At 54.4% G+C, this 20,129-nt stretch overlaps 1 protein-coding gene and 1 long non-coding RNA gene across 2 annotated transcripts in view; one reads left to right on the top strand and one right to left on the bottom strand.

Annotated features, from left to right (window-relative positions):
- The window catches only part of LOC135305562 (zinc finger protein 850-like), a 243,967-nt gene that overhangs the window by 118,630 nt on the left and 105,208 nt on the right, over positions 1-20,129 (top strand). Inside the window, exon 5 of the mRNA XM_064429296.1 lies at positions 1,048-1,054. Coding sequence (XP_064285366.1) covers positions 1,048-1,054 — 7 coding nt within the window. The remainder of the gene's footprint in view (positions 1-1,047; positions 1,055-20,129) is intronic.
- On the bottom strand, positions 11,011-12,524 carry LOC135305792 (uncharacterized). Its single transcript, XR_010366776.1, has 3 exons — positions 11,767-12,524; positions 11,579-11,657; positions 11,011-11,394 (listed from the first exon to the last, which is right to left on the bottom strand). It is a non-coding gene; the product is annotated as an uncharacterized LOC135305792 (long non-coding RNA).

The raw sequence follows: 20,129 nt of genomic DNA, 5'->3' as shown, positions 1-20,129 counted from the left end.
CATCCCAGAGTGGGCTGTGACATCACAGGTGGCTGTGTTACATCCAAGGGGTTGTGTGACATCACAGGGTGGCTGCTTGTCCCTGCTCAGCAGCCTGGCAGGGGCCGCCCCATGGTGCTGCCCTTGGCATTGCACATCCCCACATCCCAGTGCCCATCCCGGGAAGAGCCCTGAGCAATGAGGGAGAGACAGGATGTGCCTGGCCAGGGGCTGGGGCTCAGGCCTTGGCCCTTTGCATTCCTGAAACACATCCAGGTTTATTCAGCACCAGAGACACCTTTCCCTTGTTTGTCCCCAGCTGTCATCACTGCCTCCAGTGTTCTGCTCTGACTGGAACCTGGGGACACTTTCTCAGTCATGTCCCTCAGTGGGACCCATTAAAACTTCAAGAAACTTTGGAGTTTCAATTTAACTTTGAGTTCTGGAGAAGTCTTTTGAAGGCTCTCTCAGGGACTGAGTCTGATGTAAACAACACCCAAGTCCCAAGAGGGTCATTAAAGTCCTTGTGCTGTGTCTGTGCTGCTGAGCTTTAAAGGAACAGCTCTTCCCAGGACCAGCTCCTCTCCCAGCCCGGCAGGGCTGAGGGCTCTGCCTGCAGGCACTGAGGGGACAGGAGCCAGGCAGAGACAGGCTGAGGAAGTCATTGAGCTGAAACTTCACTTGGGGAAAGATCTTCACAGCCCTCCACATGGTGAGTCAGTGGATGCAGGGCAATGTCCCCTGGAGGGATCTCCTGAAGCCAGCACACCCCACAGCCTGGGGGATGTGCCAGGAGAACTTTCCCAATTTCTCTGTGGCAGGGGAGCAGGAGGAGGAGGATGTGCTGCAGAGCAGGGCTGCCCTGGGCACCCTCAGAGGGACAGGGCAGGACGGCTCCTGCTGCCAGGGATGGCTGCAGGGGGTGAAGCTGGGGCTGCAGCCAGGGCTGCCAGGGCTGTCCTGCAGAGCAGGGCCTGCAGCCCTCAGGGCTCTTGGCCAGCCCAGGGGATGTGCCACCTGCCAGGGGCAGCTCTCAGCCTGCCTGGAAGCTCCCCATGGACACTGCAGGGGAGAAGTTGGAGGTGGCAGGAGCAACCCCCATCAGGGCAGATTCCTCCTGCTGTGGAGATGGTGCTGCATGGCCAGGGCTGCTCTCAGCTTTCTCCTAAAGGGAAGGGGCTGTCAGCTTTGGCTGTGTCACTGAAACTCCTGCACTGTCAGCCTGGGCATGAGCAGATGTGCCTCAGATTTCCCTCAGAAAGTGCCTCCTCAGCCTCCTCTCCCTCCAGACAGCGGCAGCAGCACCTTGGCTTGCAGCATCTCTGTTTGTCTGCCCTGCCCTTAAGGCCCTGCTGCCAGGGAGATGCCCCAGGGCAGTGCCCTGTGTTGGGAGGGGGCTGCAGGGCAGAGCTGAGTTCCCAGGGGTGGGCTGGGCTCTGGCAGCACTGGCAGGGACAAGGCTTGGGTAGAGAGAAACAGCTCCAAATAGGCACAACTGCAGGCAGCAGACAGCCAGACCAGCCCTTGGTATACCTTCCTGTCCAGCTGCACAGGGAAAGGGAGAAGTGTTTAGAGAAATTTACTTTGAAACTGAAACTTTCAAAAAGTCCACTCTATTTTTTAAGCATGATTTACATTTGATCAACCTGAAATAGTTGGAGATGAAATTATCAAAGGGCACCTGTGTGGTTCTACCTGGTCTGACTGTCCTGACTACACAGGGAGCCCTGTTTTCCCCGTGGGCACCCAGCGGTCAGTCTGACAGCAGTGCTGAAGATGAGGCAGTAACTCAGCAGCACACACCCAAACAAAAAAAAATATTTAGGAAAATTCCCTCATAGGAACAGAAGTAATTTTGAGGGGATTCCAAGTAAAATACATAGGATTGACTCCGAGAAGTTGGTCCCAATTTGTCAATGTCTTCTTTCAACAGTCCATGATTACCAGAATGAAGAAATGTCCAATCTGGCAGTGCCATTTCCTTGCCAGACAGGTGCCAATCCTCTATAAATACCCATACTCCAAGACAGCAAATGTCCAAAAGCAGCTCCATCAGGCACTTCCTCCTGCTGGCATTGGCAGACATGCGGCAGCTGCAGCTCCTGCGCTTCTGCCTCTTGCTGGGCATCTCCCTGGCTGCCCTCCTGGGCAACGGCCTCATCATCAGCGCCGTAGCCTGCGGCCACCACCTGCACACGCCCATGTTCTTCTTCCTGCTCAACCTGGCCCTCAGCGACCTGGGCTCCATCTGCACCACTGTCCCCAAAGCCATGCACAATTCCCTCTGGGACACCAGCAATGTCTCCTACACAGGATGTGCTGCACAGGTTTTTCTGATTATCTTCTTCCCTGGAGCAGAGTTTTCCCTCCTGACCATCATGTGCTACAACCGCTACGTGTCCATCTGCAAACCGCTGCACTATGGGACCCTCCTGGGCAGCAGAGCTTGTGCCCACATGGCAGCAGCTGCCTGGGCCAGTGCCTTTCTCAATGCTCTCATGCACACAGCCCATACATTTTCCCTGCCCCTGTGCCATGGCAATGCCCTGGGCCAGTTCTTCTGTGAAATCCCACACATCCTCAAGCTCTCCTGCTCACACTCTTACTTCAGGGAATTTGGGGTTTCTGTTTTCACTACCTTGTTAGCATTTGGTTGTTTTGTGTTCATTGTTTTCTCCTATATGCAGATCTTCAGGGTAGTGCTTAGGATCCCCTCTGAGCAGGGACGGCACAAAGCCTTTTCCACCTGCATCCCTCACCTGGCTGTGGTCTCCCTATTTGTCAGCACCTCATTTTTTGCCTACATGAAGCCCCCCTCCATTTCGTCCTTATCCCTGGATTTGACAGTGTCAGTTCTGTACTCAGTTGTGACTCCAGCTCTGAACCCCCTCATCTACAGCCTGAGGAACCAGGAGCTAAAGGCTACAATGTGGAGACTGATGACTGGATGGTTTCAGAGACATTAAAATGCTTGGCAGTTTCTGTAAGTCACTTGTAATAAAAGTAATCTTTAATGGGTCTTATTCAGTTTGGTGGTTTGTTTGTTCTTTTAATTCCATTGTTTTAGTTTTTAATATTGTACACAAAAAAAATGCCATTTCTTGGTGCCATTTTTGATATTGTTTCTCGCCAACTTTGCTGTGACTCACACACAGTGTCAATGAAGGGTTGTGCTCTTGATCGCATTAAGTGTACTAATGGATCTCCCAGCAGAGTTTTCTCCAGAGATGCCCTTTTGTTGCATTTTCTGGAGCTGCAGCAGCACTGTCTGTGTGCAGAGCTGGGGCAGAGCAGTGCTGGCACAGCAGCTGTGCCCAGCAGCAGCAGCAGCAGCACTTGGTGTTGCCAGTGCTGCTGCCGTGGCCCTGCCCCGCTGCCCTGGTGGCCCTGGTGTTGCTGCAGGGCCTGAGTGCTCTCGGGGCCGGGCACAGTCCTGGGGGTGGCAGTGCCGGGGCTGAAGCAGGGACAGGCCATGGGCACTGCTGGGGCAGCGCTGACGCCTCAGGCCAGGCCCTGGGGGCTGCAGGCTCCTTGCCCAGGCTCTCTCAAGAACACGGCCAGGCCAATGCTCAGCACAGAAAAGCCCCAGGGTGAGCAGCCCCAGGCTGGCCGTGGGCAGGCTGGGGGCAAACAGCATGGCTGGTGCTCTGCAAGGGCCCTGGGCGAGACGGGAAGGAGCAGCAGAGCAGGGGCTGATTCCTCAGGTCCCTTTCTGCCTGGCTGCTCTCCAGCCACTCTGTCCCCAGCCTGTAGTGCTGCAGGGGTTGTTGTGGCCAAAGTGCAGGACCCGGCACTTGGACTTGTTCAACCTCACCTTGTTGGATTTGGGCCCTGGATCCAGCCTGTCCAGGTCCCTCTGCAGAGACCTCCTACCCTCCAGCAGATCCACACTCACACCCAGCTTGGTGTCATCTGCAAATTTGCTGATGCTGGACTCAGTCCCCTCATGCAGATCATCAGTGCAGATACTGGAATCCACACTGGCTGGCTCTGATCCTTCAGCCATCCTGTGGGTGCCCTGTGATGGCTCCCAAGGTGATCTGAAGACGAGGCCCAGGGCTCATCCTGCAACTGCTCCAAGGGTGGTTTCAGAGTATAACAGAATCAGCAAGGTTGGAAACCTTGCCAGGCACCCAGGTCAGGCTGACAGGCCTGGAGTTCCCCAGATCCTCCTTCCAGCCCTTCTTGGGGATGGGCTCACATTGGCACCTCCACTCCTCTGGCACCTCCCTGCTGAGCCAAATCTTATAGTATATGATGGAGAGCAGTTTGGGGAGCTCATCCACCAGCTCCCTCATCCCCCTAGGATGGATCCCATCTGCTCCCAGAGACACCTGTGAGCACCTGAGGGACAGCCTACTCTTGCTCCTTCAAGATTTCTTTATTGAAGTGTTTCCATCCTTCCTGGGACTCGTTGTTTTTATGGGCTGTTTCCCTTAAAAGAATCAGTATCTGATTTGCTACTCCCCAAATCTGCATCCTCAATAGGCCAAAGTCTGCTCTTATAAGTCCAGGGCAGAAAAATTTCTGATGCCCCACCTTCTTTCATGGAATATTGAAACAACTCATAATTTCATGGTCACTGTGCCCCAAACAGCCTCTGACCAGCACTTCTCCCACCAGCCCTTCTCTGTTTGTGACCAGCAGGAGACAGAGCTTTCCTTGGGAGTGGGAATTGCAGGAAACCTCCCCAAAGCACACCTTGGAAGGTTCTTGGAGTTTTGCTGCTGACTCCTTGAGCAGCTTCTTCATCCTTCTCTCAGTGCCTGAGGCTCCTGGACCCAGCCCCAAATCCACCGTGGGGCTGATTAAAACACAGAAAGCCCTCAGGAGCTCTTTGTCTCCCTTCAATTGTCTTCAAGGCTCCAGGGCTTCTGCAGTGATTGGAGTTAAGGAGGGAGATTACAAAGTGCACCTCATGATTTTTGGTTTTTTAATCACATATGTGAGTTTGGTTTTTATTTTTCATTGCAGAGAAGAGGTGATAGAAGCATTCCCAAAGTGATCTTGATGCTGAATGTCTTTTTAGGAAGTCTGGGCATGGAGACAAATGAGCCCTTTTTGGGCTGACCCTTTTTGGACAACCTGCTCTTCCCCCCCTACCTCACCATGTCCGTCATAACCCACCTGGGACTGACATCCCAAAATATCCAAAAATGTTAATGTAATTTATTCTTTTGTTTTATTCTGTAACACATTATTTTGTGTGATTATTTAATTATGTATATATTTATGTTCATTTATAATATTAACAGTGGTTTTTCTTACCTAGTTTTTATATTTGCATAAAAAATCTATACATTTTTAGTAGCCAAGAACATTAATGTTCTTTGGTTCTATGTAGCACATTCCCCTTCCTTAACTAATGAAGATCTATTGGCTAGTTATTTCTTCCTCTTTATGGTAATTAGTAATATGTCCAGTCATTTTGTCATCGTTTTTATCATCTTTTTCTCAGACAGGGGCATGGGAGAGCCTTTTGGTGTCCAGAGAGACATTTCTGGGGCACATTTGAGGCAGTTGTGGGTCTGGGGAGGGAATTTAGAAAGAACTTGAGGGTATGGACGACACTTAGGGGAGCCAGGTGGGCACTTGGAGGGGCACTCAGGGATTCTGAGAGACATTTCTGGGTCCGGGGGAGCACTTGGGGGTCCAGGGCGGCCCTTGGAGGCCAGGGAGGGGAATTTGGGGCCCTTCGGGGTCTGGTCGAACCCTTGGGGAGCTCGAACGGGGCTCTCTGGGGCGCGGGGGGTGATGGGAGTTGTAGGCGCAGGTATAATACGGTTTAATCGCGCCGCGGAGCATCACGGGAGTTGTAGGCGCAGCTGCAATGGCTTTTGGTGATGGCGGGGCATGACGGGAGATGAAGTCCCAGAAGTGGTGGGAACGTGGCGTTTGGGGGTCGGGAAGGCACTTGGTGGACATTTTTGCGTCCGAGCCACAAACTGAGGTCCTCGGGGGGAACGCAAACTGTTCGGGAGCATTTAGGGGGCGCTGGGAGAGGTCCAACCAGGCTGTTTAGATTGCATGGCACGGCATCAGTTTTAGGTGCGGGGCTGTGGTATGAGGAGCTCTGGGGCTGCGGGGGATGAGAGGAGATGAATTCCCAGAAGCGGCTGTACCGGGCATCTGTGGGGCTGGGAGCACTCAGGGGATCCGGGGACTCTTTTTGCGGGGTCCCGAATGGGCTCTGAGGGGCACTGAGGGATCCTGGAGGGTCAGGGGGACACTTATGGGACAGATGGGGGGCGGATGCCGGGGTGGGCTCTGTGGAGTGCGGGGCATGACGAGCGTTGCAGTCCCGGCTCCAATGGGGCTCAATTGCGACTGGAGCATGACAGGAGTTGTAGGAAAAAAAGAAAAGATGGCACTGACATCAGGCTCTGCCCTTGAGGCCCCAATCCCTTGGGCTGTTTGGTTGTGAGCGGTGATGGACGGGAGCTTTGGCAAATGGGAGACGGCAGAGGTGGGAACAGCCCATTCAATCCCTCCAGTCCCTCTCAGTATTGCCCAGTTCATCCCCAGTACAACCAAGCACATCCACTATGCCCCTCCAGGCCCTCCCAGTAGAGACCATTTGTCCCAATACACATAAGTTCATTCCCAGTCCCTCTCAGTTCCTCCCAATGCCATCCACAGTATGCCCCAGTGTCTCCCAGTCTTTCCTGCAATGTCCCATGCCCCAGTGTCACTCCCAGTGTCACTCCCAGTATATCCCAGTATGTTCCAGCATGTCCCACTGTGTCTCAGTGTACCCCCACAGTCCATCCCAGTCCATCCAGATTCTCCCTCAGCATTCCTTGTGTTCTCAGGTTGTCCCAGTCCTCCGCAGTGTGAATCCCAGTATATCCCAGTGTCTCCTACAGTGTTCCCAGTGTTTCCCAGTATGTTCCAGTCCTCCCCAGTGTTTCCAAGCACAGTTTAATTTCTCAGGGTTGCCGTGGCAGCCAAACCCAGCAGTGGGGTCAGGGCAGTGTCCATGGCCACAGCCCCTTGCAGTGGCCCAGTGCAGCTTGGGCTGTTGATCCACCCTCACAGCTGGCCCAGGGCAGCTCTGCAGTGGTTTTGGTGGCACCTTGGGCTGGCACACACCTGAGGAGTGTGTCTGTGTTCAGTGGGGAAACTCAGGAGTTTGAGATTGCTTCAAAAAAGCCCAAAAAGGGAAAACCTCTCTTAGGCTGAGTGCAGCCAGCTCTGCAAGCACAGCAGGTCCCAGGTGAGTGAGGTAAGACAGGATGGGGCTGGGGAATGTGGAGCAAGGCTGTCCACACTGGGTCAGAGCTCAAGGCACAGCTTCTCTGAGCAGGCCAGAGCTCCTGAGGAGAGACCCTGGGTCAATATCAATCACAGAATGCTGCAAATGCCTCTGCTCTGAAGAGAAATGTAATAAAATAAACCCTTTAAAATAGGCACGTGTATGTCTTACAAGCTCTTTGCAATCTTTCTCCATCACTAACTAGGAAAACTTTAATGACTCTCTCAGGGCTTTGGTGTTGTTTACCTCAGACTCAGTCCCTCAGAGAGTGTTCAAAGAACTTCTCAAAAACTCAAACGTAATTTTAAACTCCAAAGTTTCTTGAAGTTTTAATGGGTCTCACTGAGGGACATGACTGAGAAAGTGTCCCCGGGTCCCAGTTAGAGCAGAACACTGGAGGCAGTGATGACAGCTGGGGACAAGCAAGAGAAAGATGTCTCTGGTGCTGAGCAAACCTGGATGTGTTTCAGGAATGCAAAGGGCCAAGGCCTGAGCCCCAGCCCCTGGCCAGGCAGATCCTGTCCCTCCCTCCTTGCTCAGGGCTCTTCCCGGGATGGGCACTGGCATGTGGGGATGTGCAATGCCAAGGGCAGGACCATGGGGCAGCTCCTGCCAGGCTGCTGAGCAGGGACAAGGAGGCAATGAGGCCCCAGGCCTGCAAGGGTCACTTGTCTCCTGCTCCTGGCTCAGGCCCAGGGCCAGCAGCCATGGCCAAAGTGCTGCCCAAGTTGGCTCTGTCAGGGCCTTGCAGCTGCTGCCCATCCCTGTGCCCTGTTCAGCCCAGGCTGTCCTACGGTGTCCCTGCCCTGCGTCTCTGTCCCTGCAGGCTGTCGTCATCCCCTGGCTGCCCCACCTGGCTGGCCTCTTCCTTTGCTGACAGCTCTGCCTCCTGCCTGCCTCTGCCTGCCCACACAAAGCCTTGGGCTACTCCAGGCTTCTCCTGGGGTATGTGCTGCACCACAGCCCTGCCCTGGCAGGGAAATGCTTTTCTCCTGGTGTCCAGTCTGGGCCTCCCCAGCTGCCCTTGGTGCCTCTCTCTGTTTTATACAATGAAGAAAAACTCCAGCCTCCCTGAAACCACCCTTCAATCCCTCCCAGGCTACTCCTGTTCTGTCCTCAGTCTCCACAACACTGAGCTCAGAACCATCAGACTCTACCTGCCGGTTATGTGATGAGGCCTCCAAACCCCATCTTGGGAGATTTCTGGGTCCTCTCCAAGGTCTGTGAAAATGGAAAATAGTGATCAAAAGTATTTTCTCCCAAATCATGCAGTGGCAGAAGAAGGGTCAGTATCTCTGCACTGAATGTGGGTGGATTTACATTTGTTAAAGAGAGGAAATATTTTACAATGATGAGAGTGGCACAAAACTGCAACTGTTTTCCAGAGAATTTGATGCCCCACCACAGGAATTGTCCAAGAGCAGGAACTTTGTGCAGACTGACATAGTGAAACCCTGTCCCCTCCCCAAGGACAGAATTCCTGTTGTGTGGGTTCTCTGATGTGCTGGGTGCCCTCACAACGCTTCTGGCCAGAATGTCTGCTGAGGACAGCCAGGCTGCTGCAGGGGCAGTGACCTCACAGCCATCACCATGGCAGCCCTGTCCCCTGGGCCTGGCTCTCCCTTTTCCTCTGCCCCTGCCTTGTCTCTGCTGGCATGAAGAGTTTTGTCATTCATATCTTGTCCCCAAGGTGCGGGGGCCAATGGCTTCCCAGGCAGGCTCAGGCTGGCATTGTTGGGGTGTCCTGTGCAGGGCCAGCAGTTGGACTCCAGGATCCTGATGGGTCCCTCCCAGCTCATCCAATTCTGTGGATCTGGGGCAACAGGGGGCTGGTGATGGTTGCCATGGAAACTGACCATAGGAAGGGGGCTGGTGATGGTTGCCCACTAAGGATTAGATTTGTCACAGGCCCTCAGAGGGGTTCCATGGGGACGTTCCAAGTCTCTCCAAACTGTTCAAGAGCTGGAATGTCACTGGCAGAGACAGGGTCTCCATGGACACCTCCCAGGGGTTTCTGGGGATGGTAAAGAGGTTTTAAAAGGGGATGGGGTCTCCTTCTGATGAAGGCAAAGTCTTCCTCAATTTGACCTCTTTACATATGACTTGTTGGCAGGCATTCCAACCCCATGGTCATAGCTCAAATTTCAGGTTCGAGGTGCAGGCCATAGTCGTCTCCTTTTCAACAATTCAATCCACATCCCATCCTGCTGCTTTAAACACAGTAAAGACAAGCAGGTGATTTCTGACAGGCAGATATATTGCCCTCGTCTTAACTACTTTATCTGCTAATAACTGACTATCCCTTATTATTTCTACTTCTCTTGCAATACTCTCCCCCCTAAATCTAAATCTAGGTAACTTTAGATTTTAACTCTTGCGACTTCTTTTAAACCCTTAATTCACCATCCCCAGCCCCCTGTTGCTATGCTCAGTCCCTTGGCAGCTCCATGCAGACCCCAGGCCAGGGGTGGTTGCCATGGACATCAGCTCAGGCCTGCAGCCAGAGCCCGTTGCCATGGCAACCATTGGCAGTCCCATCCCCAGGGTCATGGGATCCCAGATCCACAGAACTGGCTGAGCTGGGAGGGACCCATCAGGATCCTCGAGTCCAACTGCTGGCCCTGCACAGGACACCCCAACAATGCCAGCCTGGGCCTGGCAGCGCTGGCCAAATACTGCTGGAGCTCAGAGAGCCCTGGAGCTGGGAGCCTTCCCTGGGGAGCCTGGGCAGTGCCCCAGCAGCCTCTGGGGAAAAACCTTTTCCTGAGATCCAACCTCAGCCTGCCCCGACTCAGCTGCAGCCGTTCCCTCCAGTGCTGTCCCTGGGCACCAGAGGGAAGAGGTTCCCACAGCCCCAGCCAGGGACCCGCTCCCAAAGCTGTTGCCATGGCCAGCAGGGCTGGGACCAGCTGGGATGCTCGGTTTCCACGGGCCGGGGTTCAGAAATGGGATTCCCCAATTTCCTGCTCCTGCTAAAACCGCGCTGCTGCTTGCTGTCATCCTGCCTTCCATGGAAATCACAAAAATCAAGGATCCCTGGCAGGGATAAGAACAATTTACTGGGAACAGCAACAAGATAAAGAACAAACAAGAACAGAAACAATACTGGTAACAGAAGGGAAAAGAAAAACTATTTACAGGGAAAACCAAAACACAACTCACTGGATCATCCTGGCCACATATTTCCTCTGGCCTGGGAAGGACACCCTTCTCCTCGGGGAGAGAGAGAGACCCTTTCCTGCTGCTGGCAATGACCTGAGGAGAGCATAAATGCAATGATACGGCCCTAGCCAGACTCCCATGTTCTTCAATCCTGCATCAGGTTGAAGGTAGGAAAAGGCAGGGGTAGGAAAAGGGACAGGTGTCTTCCCAGCATGGATTACAATGAACATGGATCACAGGTCTCTTCCCAACATGGGTCCTCCAATTGGGTATGAAGCTGGAGCCAGGCACGAAGCTCTCCCCTCAGGGACATTTGCAGGGCTTGCCTTACCGGTGCTTCCGTAGGTGTCTGTTCAAGTCAGAGCTCTGGGTGAAACTCTTCGCACACTGGGGACACTCGTAGGGCCTCTCCCCAGTGTGGATGCGCCGGTGCCTGACGAGATGGGAGATGTACTTGAAGCCCTTCCCGCAGTCGGGGCAGCAGAAGGGCCTCTCATCTGTGTGAATCCGCTCATGTATGAGGAGACTGGAGCTGGTGTGAAACCTCTTCCAACACTGGGCACACTCGTAGGGCCTCTCCCCAGTGTGGATGCGTTGGTGGGTGATGAGTTCTGAGCCGCACCTCAAGCCCTTCCCACACTCCCCACACTCGTAGGCCCATTCCCCAGTGTGGATCATCTGGTGGCGGATCAGGGTGCTGCTCTGCCTGAAGCTCTTCCCACACTCCAAACACTTGTATTGCTTCTCCCCATCATGAGGCTGCTCCTGCATCACCAGCTCTGAGCTCTGGCTGAAGCTCTGTCCACCTTCTTGGCACAGGGTGGGGCTTTCCTCCGCAGAGCACCCTGAGCTGGGTTTGGAGCCCCTTCTCCTGTGGGATCTCTGGAGCTTTCCCTCTCTGTTGGATTCCTGGGCCGTCGAGCTGCTCAGAACAGCCTCTTCCATAAGGTTCTTCTGTGGGGATTTGTCCTCCCTGCTCTCCATCCTCAGCTCCTTGTCTGGGGGAGGAAGGACAAGGAGAGGATGGGATTTGCCTCCCTGCCAGAGGGAAGGGCAGGAGATCCCCCAGTCCATTCCTGGCAGGACTATGTCAGAAGTGGGGTTGTCCTGCAGCCAGGGGAATTGCTGGGCTGGGAGATGGAGCAGATGAGAAAGGGAAAGGGGCACTGACTTCCTCCTCACCTGCCTGCGTGTCCCGGGGCTTCTTCCTCCTCCTCACAGCCTCCTCCTCCATCCGGCCAGGGTTTGGGAATGAGAAATCCTGGTTTGGGGAGAAACATAATGTATGAGCACATTGGGTTAGGGGCTTCCTCCTGCCCAAGTCCATCCCTAGTGTTGCGGAACATCCACAACGAGCCCCTGTGAGCAACCTGCACTCCCAGGGCCCGGAGCACGCTTGCTTAACCTGCTGATGGACAAGGCCAGAGGCAGGTCTGTGTGCACAGCTCCAAACTCAGCTCATTGCAATGCAGAGGGTCCAGGCACAGAGACAAAATGGGGCTGAGGACACAGGGTTTGATAAGGGGGGAAAGGGGCGGGTCTGAGGGCCAAGGGCCAATGGGAACTGAGCACAGGTGGTGCAGAGGAGGGGCAGCCAACTGGGGAACCAATGAGGTAACAGGGGCGGAGCACTGCAGTAAACCAGGACCAATGGGGTACAAGAGAGGGGAGAACATTCTAGGGGAGTACATATAAGGAAAAAAGGGCAGCTGGACTGGGTGATACCAATGAAGCTTGCTGCATTCATGTGAGCCTGAAAATGCTGATGGTGAGAGCATTGTCCTCAGAGGGGTGTCTCTCTCTGACCCTGGTCACCTTTGCCCTGAGGTATTGCAGTTCCAGTGTTGGGCCCCTCTGCCTCCACACTCTAGAAGTCACTGGGAATCTGGTGCCCATGTAAACCTCCAAAACACCAAGATTTGGTCTCCCAAAATACACAAATGACCAAGATTCAGCAAAAACACCCAACCCTGGATTTCCCCTCTCTGGTCTCTCTACTTTGGGCTCCTGGAGGCCCCCCTGTCTGGGTTGCTGTGGGTCAGGTTTGTATTGGTGTTCCCCTCTCTGGGCTGCTGGGGCTCCTGGCAATCCCGCAGGTTCCCCTTCTCTGGGCTCACCACTTTGGCATCACAGGCATCCCAGGGCTCAGCACTGTCCGGGGTCCCTGTTTCAGGGTCCTGGGGTATCCATGGGTCCCCCTGCCCATGCTGCCAACGTGTCCAGGCTTCTGGAGCACCCCCAGCTCTCACATTGCCCGTTTCTGCTCCCCCCAGGGCCGGTTTCCCTGCCAGCCCTGCCGGTCCCGGGCGATCCCCAGGTGGCTCTGGGCTGACAGTGCAGCCCCTGGGCCGGGCAGAGCCAGCCCCAGCACGGGGGGACCCTGCATCCTCCGCTGCCTCGGCAGCCGCGCCCAGCGCCGGGCACAGAGCTCGGGCAGCCCCCGCCGCCCCCTGCCCAGGGAGCCCCGGGGACCCCCGCAGCCGGGGCCGGCTCTGAGCGAGGCGGCCCCGAGCCCGGCTGCGTGGCCAGGGGAGCACGGCGAGCCCGGGGCCTCTGTGCCAGCGCTTCCCCCGCTCTCCCTCAGCCTTTGCCCGGCCCGGCCCCCGAGCACAGAGCTCTGCCCGGGGCTCCCGGCCCGAGGGGCGGCTCCGGGCCCGCCCGGCCGCTCCCGGCTCCCACAGCCCGCCCGGGGCCGCCAACAAAACATCCCAGCAACAAATCCACAAACCAACCACTGCCACCCTGTCCTGCTGCGCCTTCCCAGGGACCCCAGCCCCGCGGCAATGCCCCCGGTGCCTCGGGACAAAAAGCTGCTCCAGCCCAGCCCCTCGGCAGCCCCAGCTGCGGCCCGTCCCTGGCACAGCGATCCCGGCAGCTGCCCCGCTGTGGCAGCTGCGGCTCTGGAGCAGGGAGGCTCTGCGGGACCCCCGGGCTGGGCCCCCTCCCAGCCCGTGCCTGCCCCGCGCCTTCAGCCCGGCCTCTCTCGCTGCTCCGGCTCCTGCACAGTCCCCGCTCTCCATTCCTTGGCCCCCTGGGCTCTCCTCTGGGGCTCCTAGAACACCCGGCAATGGAAAACAATCCATTCTGGTGCTCCCTGGCCAGGCCACAACTGAAACTTTGTTCCTTTGGCCTGGCTGCAGAGACCCCCAGGGCGTTTTCTGCACACAGTCCCAGCCCCCAGCGCTTGCTGAAGGCGCTCCCTGCAAATGTCACTGTGCCAGGGCCCTGTCCTTGCTGTCACCTGCTGGGGCTGGCCATGCACAGAGCTCCTGGACTTGCATTTCCAGCTGCTGTGCAGCCAAAGATGAGGCATCTGCAGCTGCCTGAGTGCAAAAACTGCAATAGGAGCCTCTCTCCAGGGGGAAATCTCCCCCTCCTGTGCCAGCCCCTGGCAATGCTGCCATTCTCTGCTGCTGCTGCTGCTGCTGGGGCAGTCGGGGCTCTGGCTGAGCAGCAAAGGTGACCCTGAGCCAGGAGCTTTCCTTGGCTGCAGCAAAGCCTCGGCACCCAAAGCCCTTCTCGGCGCTGTGCCCCGAGCCAGGAGGGATTGTGCCAGCCGAGGTGACCTGAAATTTCTTCTCCCAGGCAGCTTTAGGACACGCAGCATGGAGAAGCCAGAGCCCACTCTCAGCTTTGTGCAGCCCTCCAGAAGAATCCTGTGTGTGAAGCAGCCTGGGAACAGGGTTTGGTGTCAGGGGAGGGGAGCTCAGAGCCCTTTTCTGCCCTGTGGGCTGAGGCTCTGCATTTCCAATGGCCCTGCAGCTGCCAAAGGGGCTCAGCTGAGAACAGTTCTGCTGAGAGCCTGTCCTAAACCTGCTTTTCCTGCAAATGTGTTCAAAGGAATCCTCATTTTTTGCAGCCCCAGGTCTTGTGTGTGGGCAGGTGTGACTGCTGAAGGATGGAAGACCTCTACTTGGAAAAGTAGGTTTTTTTTTTTGGTTTTTTTTTTGTTAGATTTGGTGTGGTTTCTTCTTTGGGATTTTTTTGGGTTGTTTGTTCTTACTGGGGTTTTGGTTTTGTTTTGTTTTGGATTTCTTTCTTTCTTTGGGTTTTTGTGGGGTTTTTTTTTTTGTTTGGGTGGTCGGGTGTTTTTTTTGGTATGGCTTTTCTTTTCTTTTCTTTTCTTTTCTTTTCTTTTCTTTTCTTTTCTTTTCTTTTCTTTTCTTTTCTTTTCTTTTCTTTTCTTTTCTTTTCTTTTCTTTGTGGGGGGTGTTTTTTCAGGTTTTTTAAAATTAATTCCCATGTCAGCTCTGGGCAGAGCTCTGTAACTGTGTCTGACACTTGTCTGTGGCACTGTGCAGGTGGCCAGGGGGACCCTCCCCGAGCTGTGTGCAGAGGAATCCACATCAGCCCAGGCTGGGCTGGGCAGTGGCCGCTCAGTTCCATGGACTGGAAACGGCTCTGGACGCTTCCCTTGGAGCGTCTGCAGGGAGGGAACACTGGGGCTGTCACCACTGGGGTGTCACACACAGGGGAACGCTGGGGCTGTCACCGCTGGGGTGTCACACACATGGGAACGCTGGGGCTGTCACCGCTGGGGTGTCACACACACAGGGGAACGCTGGGGCTGTCACCGCTGGGGTGTCACAGACAGAGGAACGCTGGGGCTGTCACCGCTGGGGTGTCACACACAGGGGAACGCTGGTGCTGTCACCACTGGGGTGTCACAGACAGAGGAACGCTGGGGCTGTCACCGCTGGGGTGTCACACACAGGGGAACGCTGGTGCTGTCACCGCTGGGGTGTCACAGACAGAGGAACGCTGGGGCTGTCACCGCTGGGGTGTCACACACACAGGGGAACGCTGGGGCTGTCACCGCTGGGGTGTCACAGACAGGGGAACGCTGGGGCTGTCACCGCTGGGGTGTCACACACATGGGAACGCTGGGGCTGTCACCGCTGGGGTGTCACACACAGGGGAACGCTGGGGCTGTCATCGCTGGGGTGTCACAGACAGGGGAACGCCGGGGCTGTCACTGCTGGGGTGTCACACACAGGGGAACGCTGGTGCTGCCCCGCTCCTGCCCTGTCCCCAACAGCTCTGCCAGCGCCTCGAGGGGACAAAAAGGCTGAGTCAAAGGGTGAGAATTGCAGAAGGGGCTGAGCTGGGAGGGACCCATTGGGATCATCAAGTCACAGAATCACAGAATTGCTCTGTTGGAAGAGACCTTCAGGATCATCGAGTCCAACACAGCCCTAACACCTCAACTAGACCATGGCACCGAGTGCCCCGTTCTGTCTTTTTTTAAACACATCCTATCCTTTTTTAAACACATCCGGGGGTGGTGACTCTACCACCTCGCTGGGCAAACCAATCCTATACTTTATTACCCTTTATATAAAAAACTTCTTCTTAATATCCAACCTATATTGGATAAGCTCAGCTGGTCCTTGGCACAACTTAAGACTGTGTCCTCTGGTTCTGTCAGTTGCTGCCTGGAGAAAGAGACCAACCCCCACCTGACTACAACCACCTTTCAAGAAGTTGTAGAGAGTGATAAGGTCACCTCTGAGTCTTCTCTTCCCTGGGTCCCTCAGTCGTTCCTCACAGGATTTGTGCTCCACACCCCTCACCAGCCTTGTTGCCCTTCTCTGGACACGCTCCAGCCCCTCCATGCCCTGCCTAAATTGGAAAGCCCAGAACTGGACACAGCACTCAAGGTACGGTGCCAGAACATGGGAATAATGCCAAGTACACCAGTGCCAAGTGCAGGGGAAGAGTGACCTGCCTGCTCCTGCTGGCCACACCATTCCTGATCCAGGCCAGGAGCCATTGGCCTTCTTGGCCACCAGAGCACACTGCTGGCTCATGTTCAGCCGGCTGTCGAGCAGGACCCCCAGGTCCCTTTCTGCCTGGGCACTGTCCAGCCACACCATCCCCAGCCTGTAGCATTGCAGGGGGTTATTGTGGCCAAACTGCAGGACTTGGGACATGGAGTTATTAAACTCCATCTTATTGGACTCTGCCAATCCATCCAACCATTCCACGTCTCCCTGCAGAACCCTCCTACTTTCCACCAGATGGACACACGCTCCCAGCTCAATGTCATCTGCAGTTTTACTAATTAAAGACTCAATCCCCTCATCCATGTCATCAATAAAAATATTGAACAGAGCTGGCCCCAGCACAGAGCCCTGAGGGACAGCACTGGTGCCTGGATGCCAGCTGGATGCAGCAGCGCTCACCAGCACTCTCTGGGCCGGCCATGCAGCCAGTTCTGAACCCAGCACAGAGTGCTCCTCTCCCAGCCCTGGGCTGCAGCTTTTCCAGGAGTGTGCTGTGGGAGACAGTGCCAAAGGCCTTGCTGGAGTCCAAATAGACACATCCACAGCCTTTCCTGCATCCACCAGGAGGGTCACCTGGTCATAAAAGGAGATCAGGTTGGTCAAACATGACCTACCCCTCCTGAACCCCTGCTGGTTGGGTCTGATACCCTGGCCATGCTCTAAGTGCTGGGTGATGACACTCAGTATAAACTGTTCCATTTCCTCACCGGGTGCTGAGGTCAGATTGACTGGCCTATAACTACCAGGATCCTCCTTCCCACTCTTCTTGTGAATGGGTGTCACATTGGGCAGCTTCCAGTCATCTGGAACCTCCCCAGTGAGCCAGGACTGCTGGTAAATGATGGAGAGCAACTTGGCAAGCTCATCTGCCAGCTCCCTCATCACCCTGGGGTGGATCCCATCTGGTCCCATAGATTATGAACATCCAAGCATCTCAGAAATTCTCTGACTGCCTTCTCTTGGATAATGGGGGGACCATTCTGTTCCCTGACACCATCTACCAACACAGGAGGACAGTTGTCCTGGGGACAAGCCGTCTTCCACCAAAGACTGAGGCAAAGAAGGTGTTAAGCACTTCTTCCTTCTCCTCATCTGCAGTTACTAAGTTCTCTCCCTCATCCAGTATAGAACAGAGGTTGGTCTTTCCTTTCCTTTTACCATTAATATACTTGTAAAAACATTTTTTTATTATCCTTTACAGAAGTTGACATTTTAATTTCAAAATGAACTTTGGCCTATCTGATTTTTTCCTATATTCTCTAGAACCCCTCTTAAATATTTCCTGAGATACCTGACCCTCCTTCCAAAGAGGATTCATCCTCTTTTTATTCTTAAGGTCCTCCAAAACCTCCCCTCCCCCTCTAGGCTGGGCAATTGCCTCATCACCTCATCTTTCAGCACACAGGGACAGTCTGTTCCTGTGCCCTCAAGGTCTCTGTTTTGAAGCACATCCACTTTTCCTGAACCCCCTTGCATTTAAGGGCTGCTTCCCAAGGAACTCTTTGAATAAGCCTCCTAAATAGGCCAAAGTCTGCCCTCTGAAAGTCTAGTACAAAAGTCTTATTAATGTTCCTCCTGACTTCACCAAATATCAAGAATCTTATAATCTCATGATCACTCTGCCCCAAGTGGCCTCCAACCACCACATCTCCCACCTGCCCATCTCTATTTGCAAACAACAAGATCTAACACAGTACCTCCCCTGGTAGGCTTTCCCACCAGCTGTGACAAAAAGTTGTCCTCCACACACTCTAAAAATTTCCTGGACTGCCTCTTTTCAGTTTTATTAAGTTCCCAGCAAATGTCTAGCAAGTTGAAGTCACCTACAAGAAAAAAGGCTGATGATGCAGAAACATTCTCTAGCTGCTTAAAGAATGAGTTGTCCACCACTTCTTCCTGGCTGGGTGGACGATAACAGACTCTCAATAGGATGTCAGCCTTGTTGGCCTTTCCCCTAATTCTCACCCACAGGCATTCAACTCCATCCTCATTAGTTTCATTACCTGTGGTGTCCAAAGCCTCCCTAATATAAAGGACCACCCCTATCCACCTCTTCTCCCTTTTGTATCTTTCCTGAAGAGCTTGTAGCCATCCCGTGCAGTGCTTCAGCCATGTGAGTCATCCAACCACATTAGCATTGTGGCAATTACACCACAGCTCTGCTGCTGCACCGTGGCCTCCAGCTCTTCCTGTTTGTTACCCATGCTGTGTGCACTGGTATCCATGCACCTCAGCTGGGCTGCTGATTTCACCCCTAACTCAGGCTTACCACCCTGGGGCCTGCTTCCAGACAGCCCAGCTGCATCCCCTTCCTCCTTCAATCCTAGTTTAAAGCTCTCTCAACAAGTTCTGCCAGTTCACTAGCTAAAATTCTTCTGCCCTTAACAGAAGGATGGAGCCTGTCTGGTTCAAGCAGACCAGCTGCCATAAAAGTTGCCCCGTGATTAAAGAATCCAAAATTCTGCAGGTAACACCAACCCTTGAGCTACTTGTTAATAATTTGAGCTCTCCTATTCCTTTCACTGTTCTTCTTAGCCACCAGAGGGACTGAGGAAAAGGCTACCTGTGCCCCTGTCCTATTAACCACTTGTCCCAGTGCCGTAAAGTCCCTTTTAATTGTCCTGACACTCCTGTTTTCAATCTCATCACTGCCAGCCTGGAGTATCAGCAGTGGCTAATAATGAGAGGGCTAAATCAGCCCAGGCACTCTCTCAGTGATATCCCGTACCCAGGCCCCAGGGAGGCAGCAGACCTCTCTGTGGGGTGGGTCTGGGCGACATATGGGGCCTCTGTTCCCCTCAGAAAGGAGTCACCCACCATGATTACCCTTTTTTCCTTTTTGATGTTAGAGGTGGTAATCCTCACGGATGAATCAGAATTGGGAGGCTCACTGGGTGGATAATTTTCTTCTAAATCATGTGGCTGACTCTCCAGATCCAGGGGCTCATACCTGTTCTAAGTGGCGCCTGACTTGGGAGTAGGGATCAGAAGGAATTTTTATTATTACCTCCTCGAGTAGATATCCACTCCCACTCCCCTTCATCTACCAGGTATTCTTCTATTGTCTGAGAGTAAGAGGTATAGAAGACAGTGGGAACCAAGGAGAGCATTGCTGCACTGCCAGATCTCATGGAACCAAGGATCCACTGGGACACTGTAGGGCCTTGGGGTACCAGGTCACCATTGTGACACAGTGGGGCCCAAGGATCCAAAAGACTTTGTGACACCAAGGAACCAAAGGGACATTGTGACACTGGGAAGCTTAATGGAAACATGGTGGCCATTGGGACACTCTGAAGCCTCAAAGAACTGTGGTGACACCAAGCTGGGTGTGAGTGTGGATCTGCTGGAGGGTAGGAGAGCTCTGCACAGGGCCCTGGACAGGCTGGATCCAGGGGCCAAATCCAACAAGGTGAGGTTGAAAAAGACCAAGTGCCGGGTCCTGCACTTTGGCCACAACCCCTGCAGCACTACAGGCTGGGGACAGAGTGGCTGGAGAGCAGCCAGGCAGAAAGGGACCTGCAGGGACAGATGGACAGCAGGCTGGACACGAGGCAGCAGTGTGCCCAGGTGGCCAAGAAGGCCAATGGCTCCTGGCCTGGATGAGGAATGGTGTGGCCAGCGGGAGCAGGGCAGTGATTCTTCCCCTGTGCTGGGCACTGGTTGGGCAGCACCTCAAGTGCTGTGTCCAGTTCTGGGCACCCTGTGGTGGGCAAGAGGAAGAAGTTTGTAGCAGGAACAGTAAAGAAAGCCAAAGTGAATCAAAGGAAAAGCTCAGGGCAGTTTGGGACTGGCTGCCAGGCAGCCCTGGCTCTGAGCAACAGCATCTGCAGTGGCACAGGAAACTCCCAGCTGATGGGAACAAAGTTTCTGGCTGACTGCAGAGGCCAGGACAAAGCTGAGTGGTTTCCCTGGTGTCCCCCAGCCCTTGCTGGCCCCAGGGGCTG

Source organism: Passer domesticus, chromosome 8, assembly GCF_036417665.1.
Source record: "Passer domesticus isolate bPasDom1 chromosome 8, bPasDom1.hap1, whole genome shotgun sequence".
NCBI lineage: Eukaryota > Metazoa > Chordata > Aves > Passeriformes > Passeridae > Passer > Passer domesticus.
Note: the sequence above shows the minus strand (reverse complement) of the source record. Positions and strands in the feature narration are given on the sequence as shown.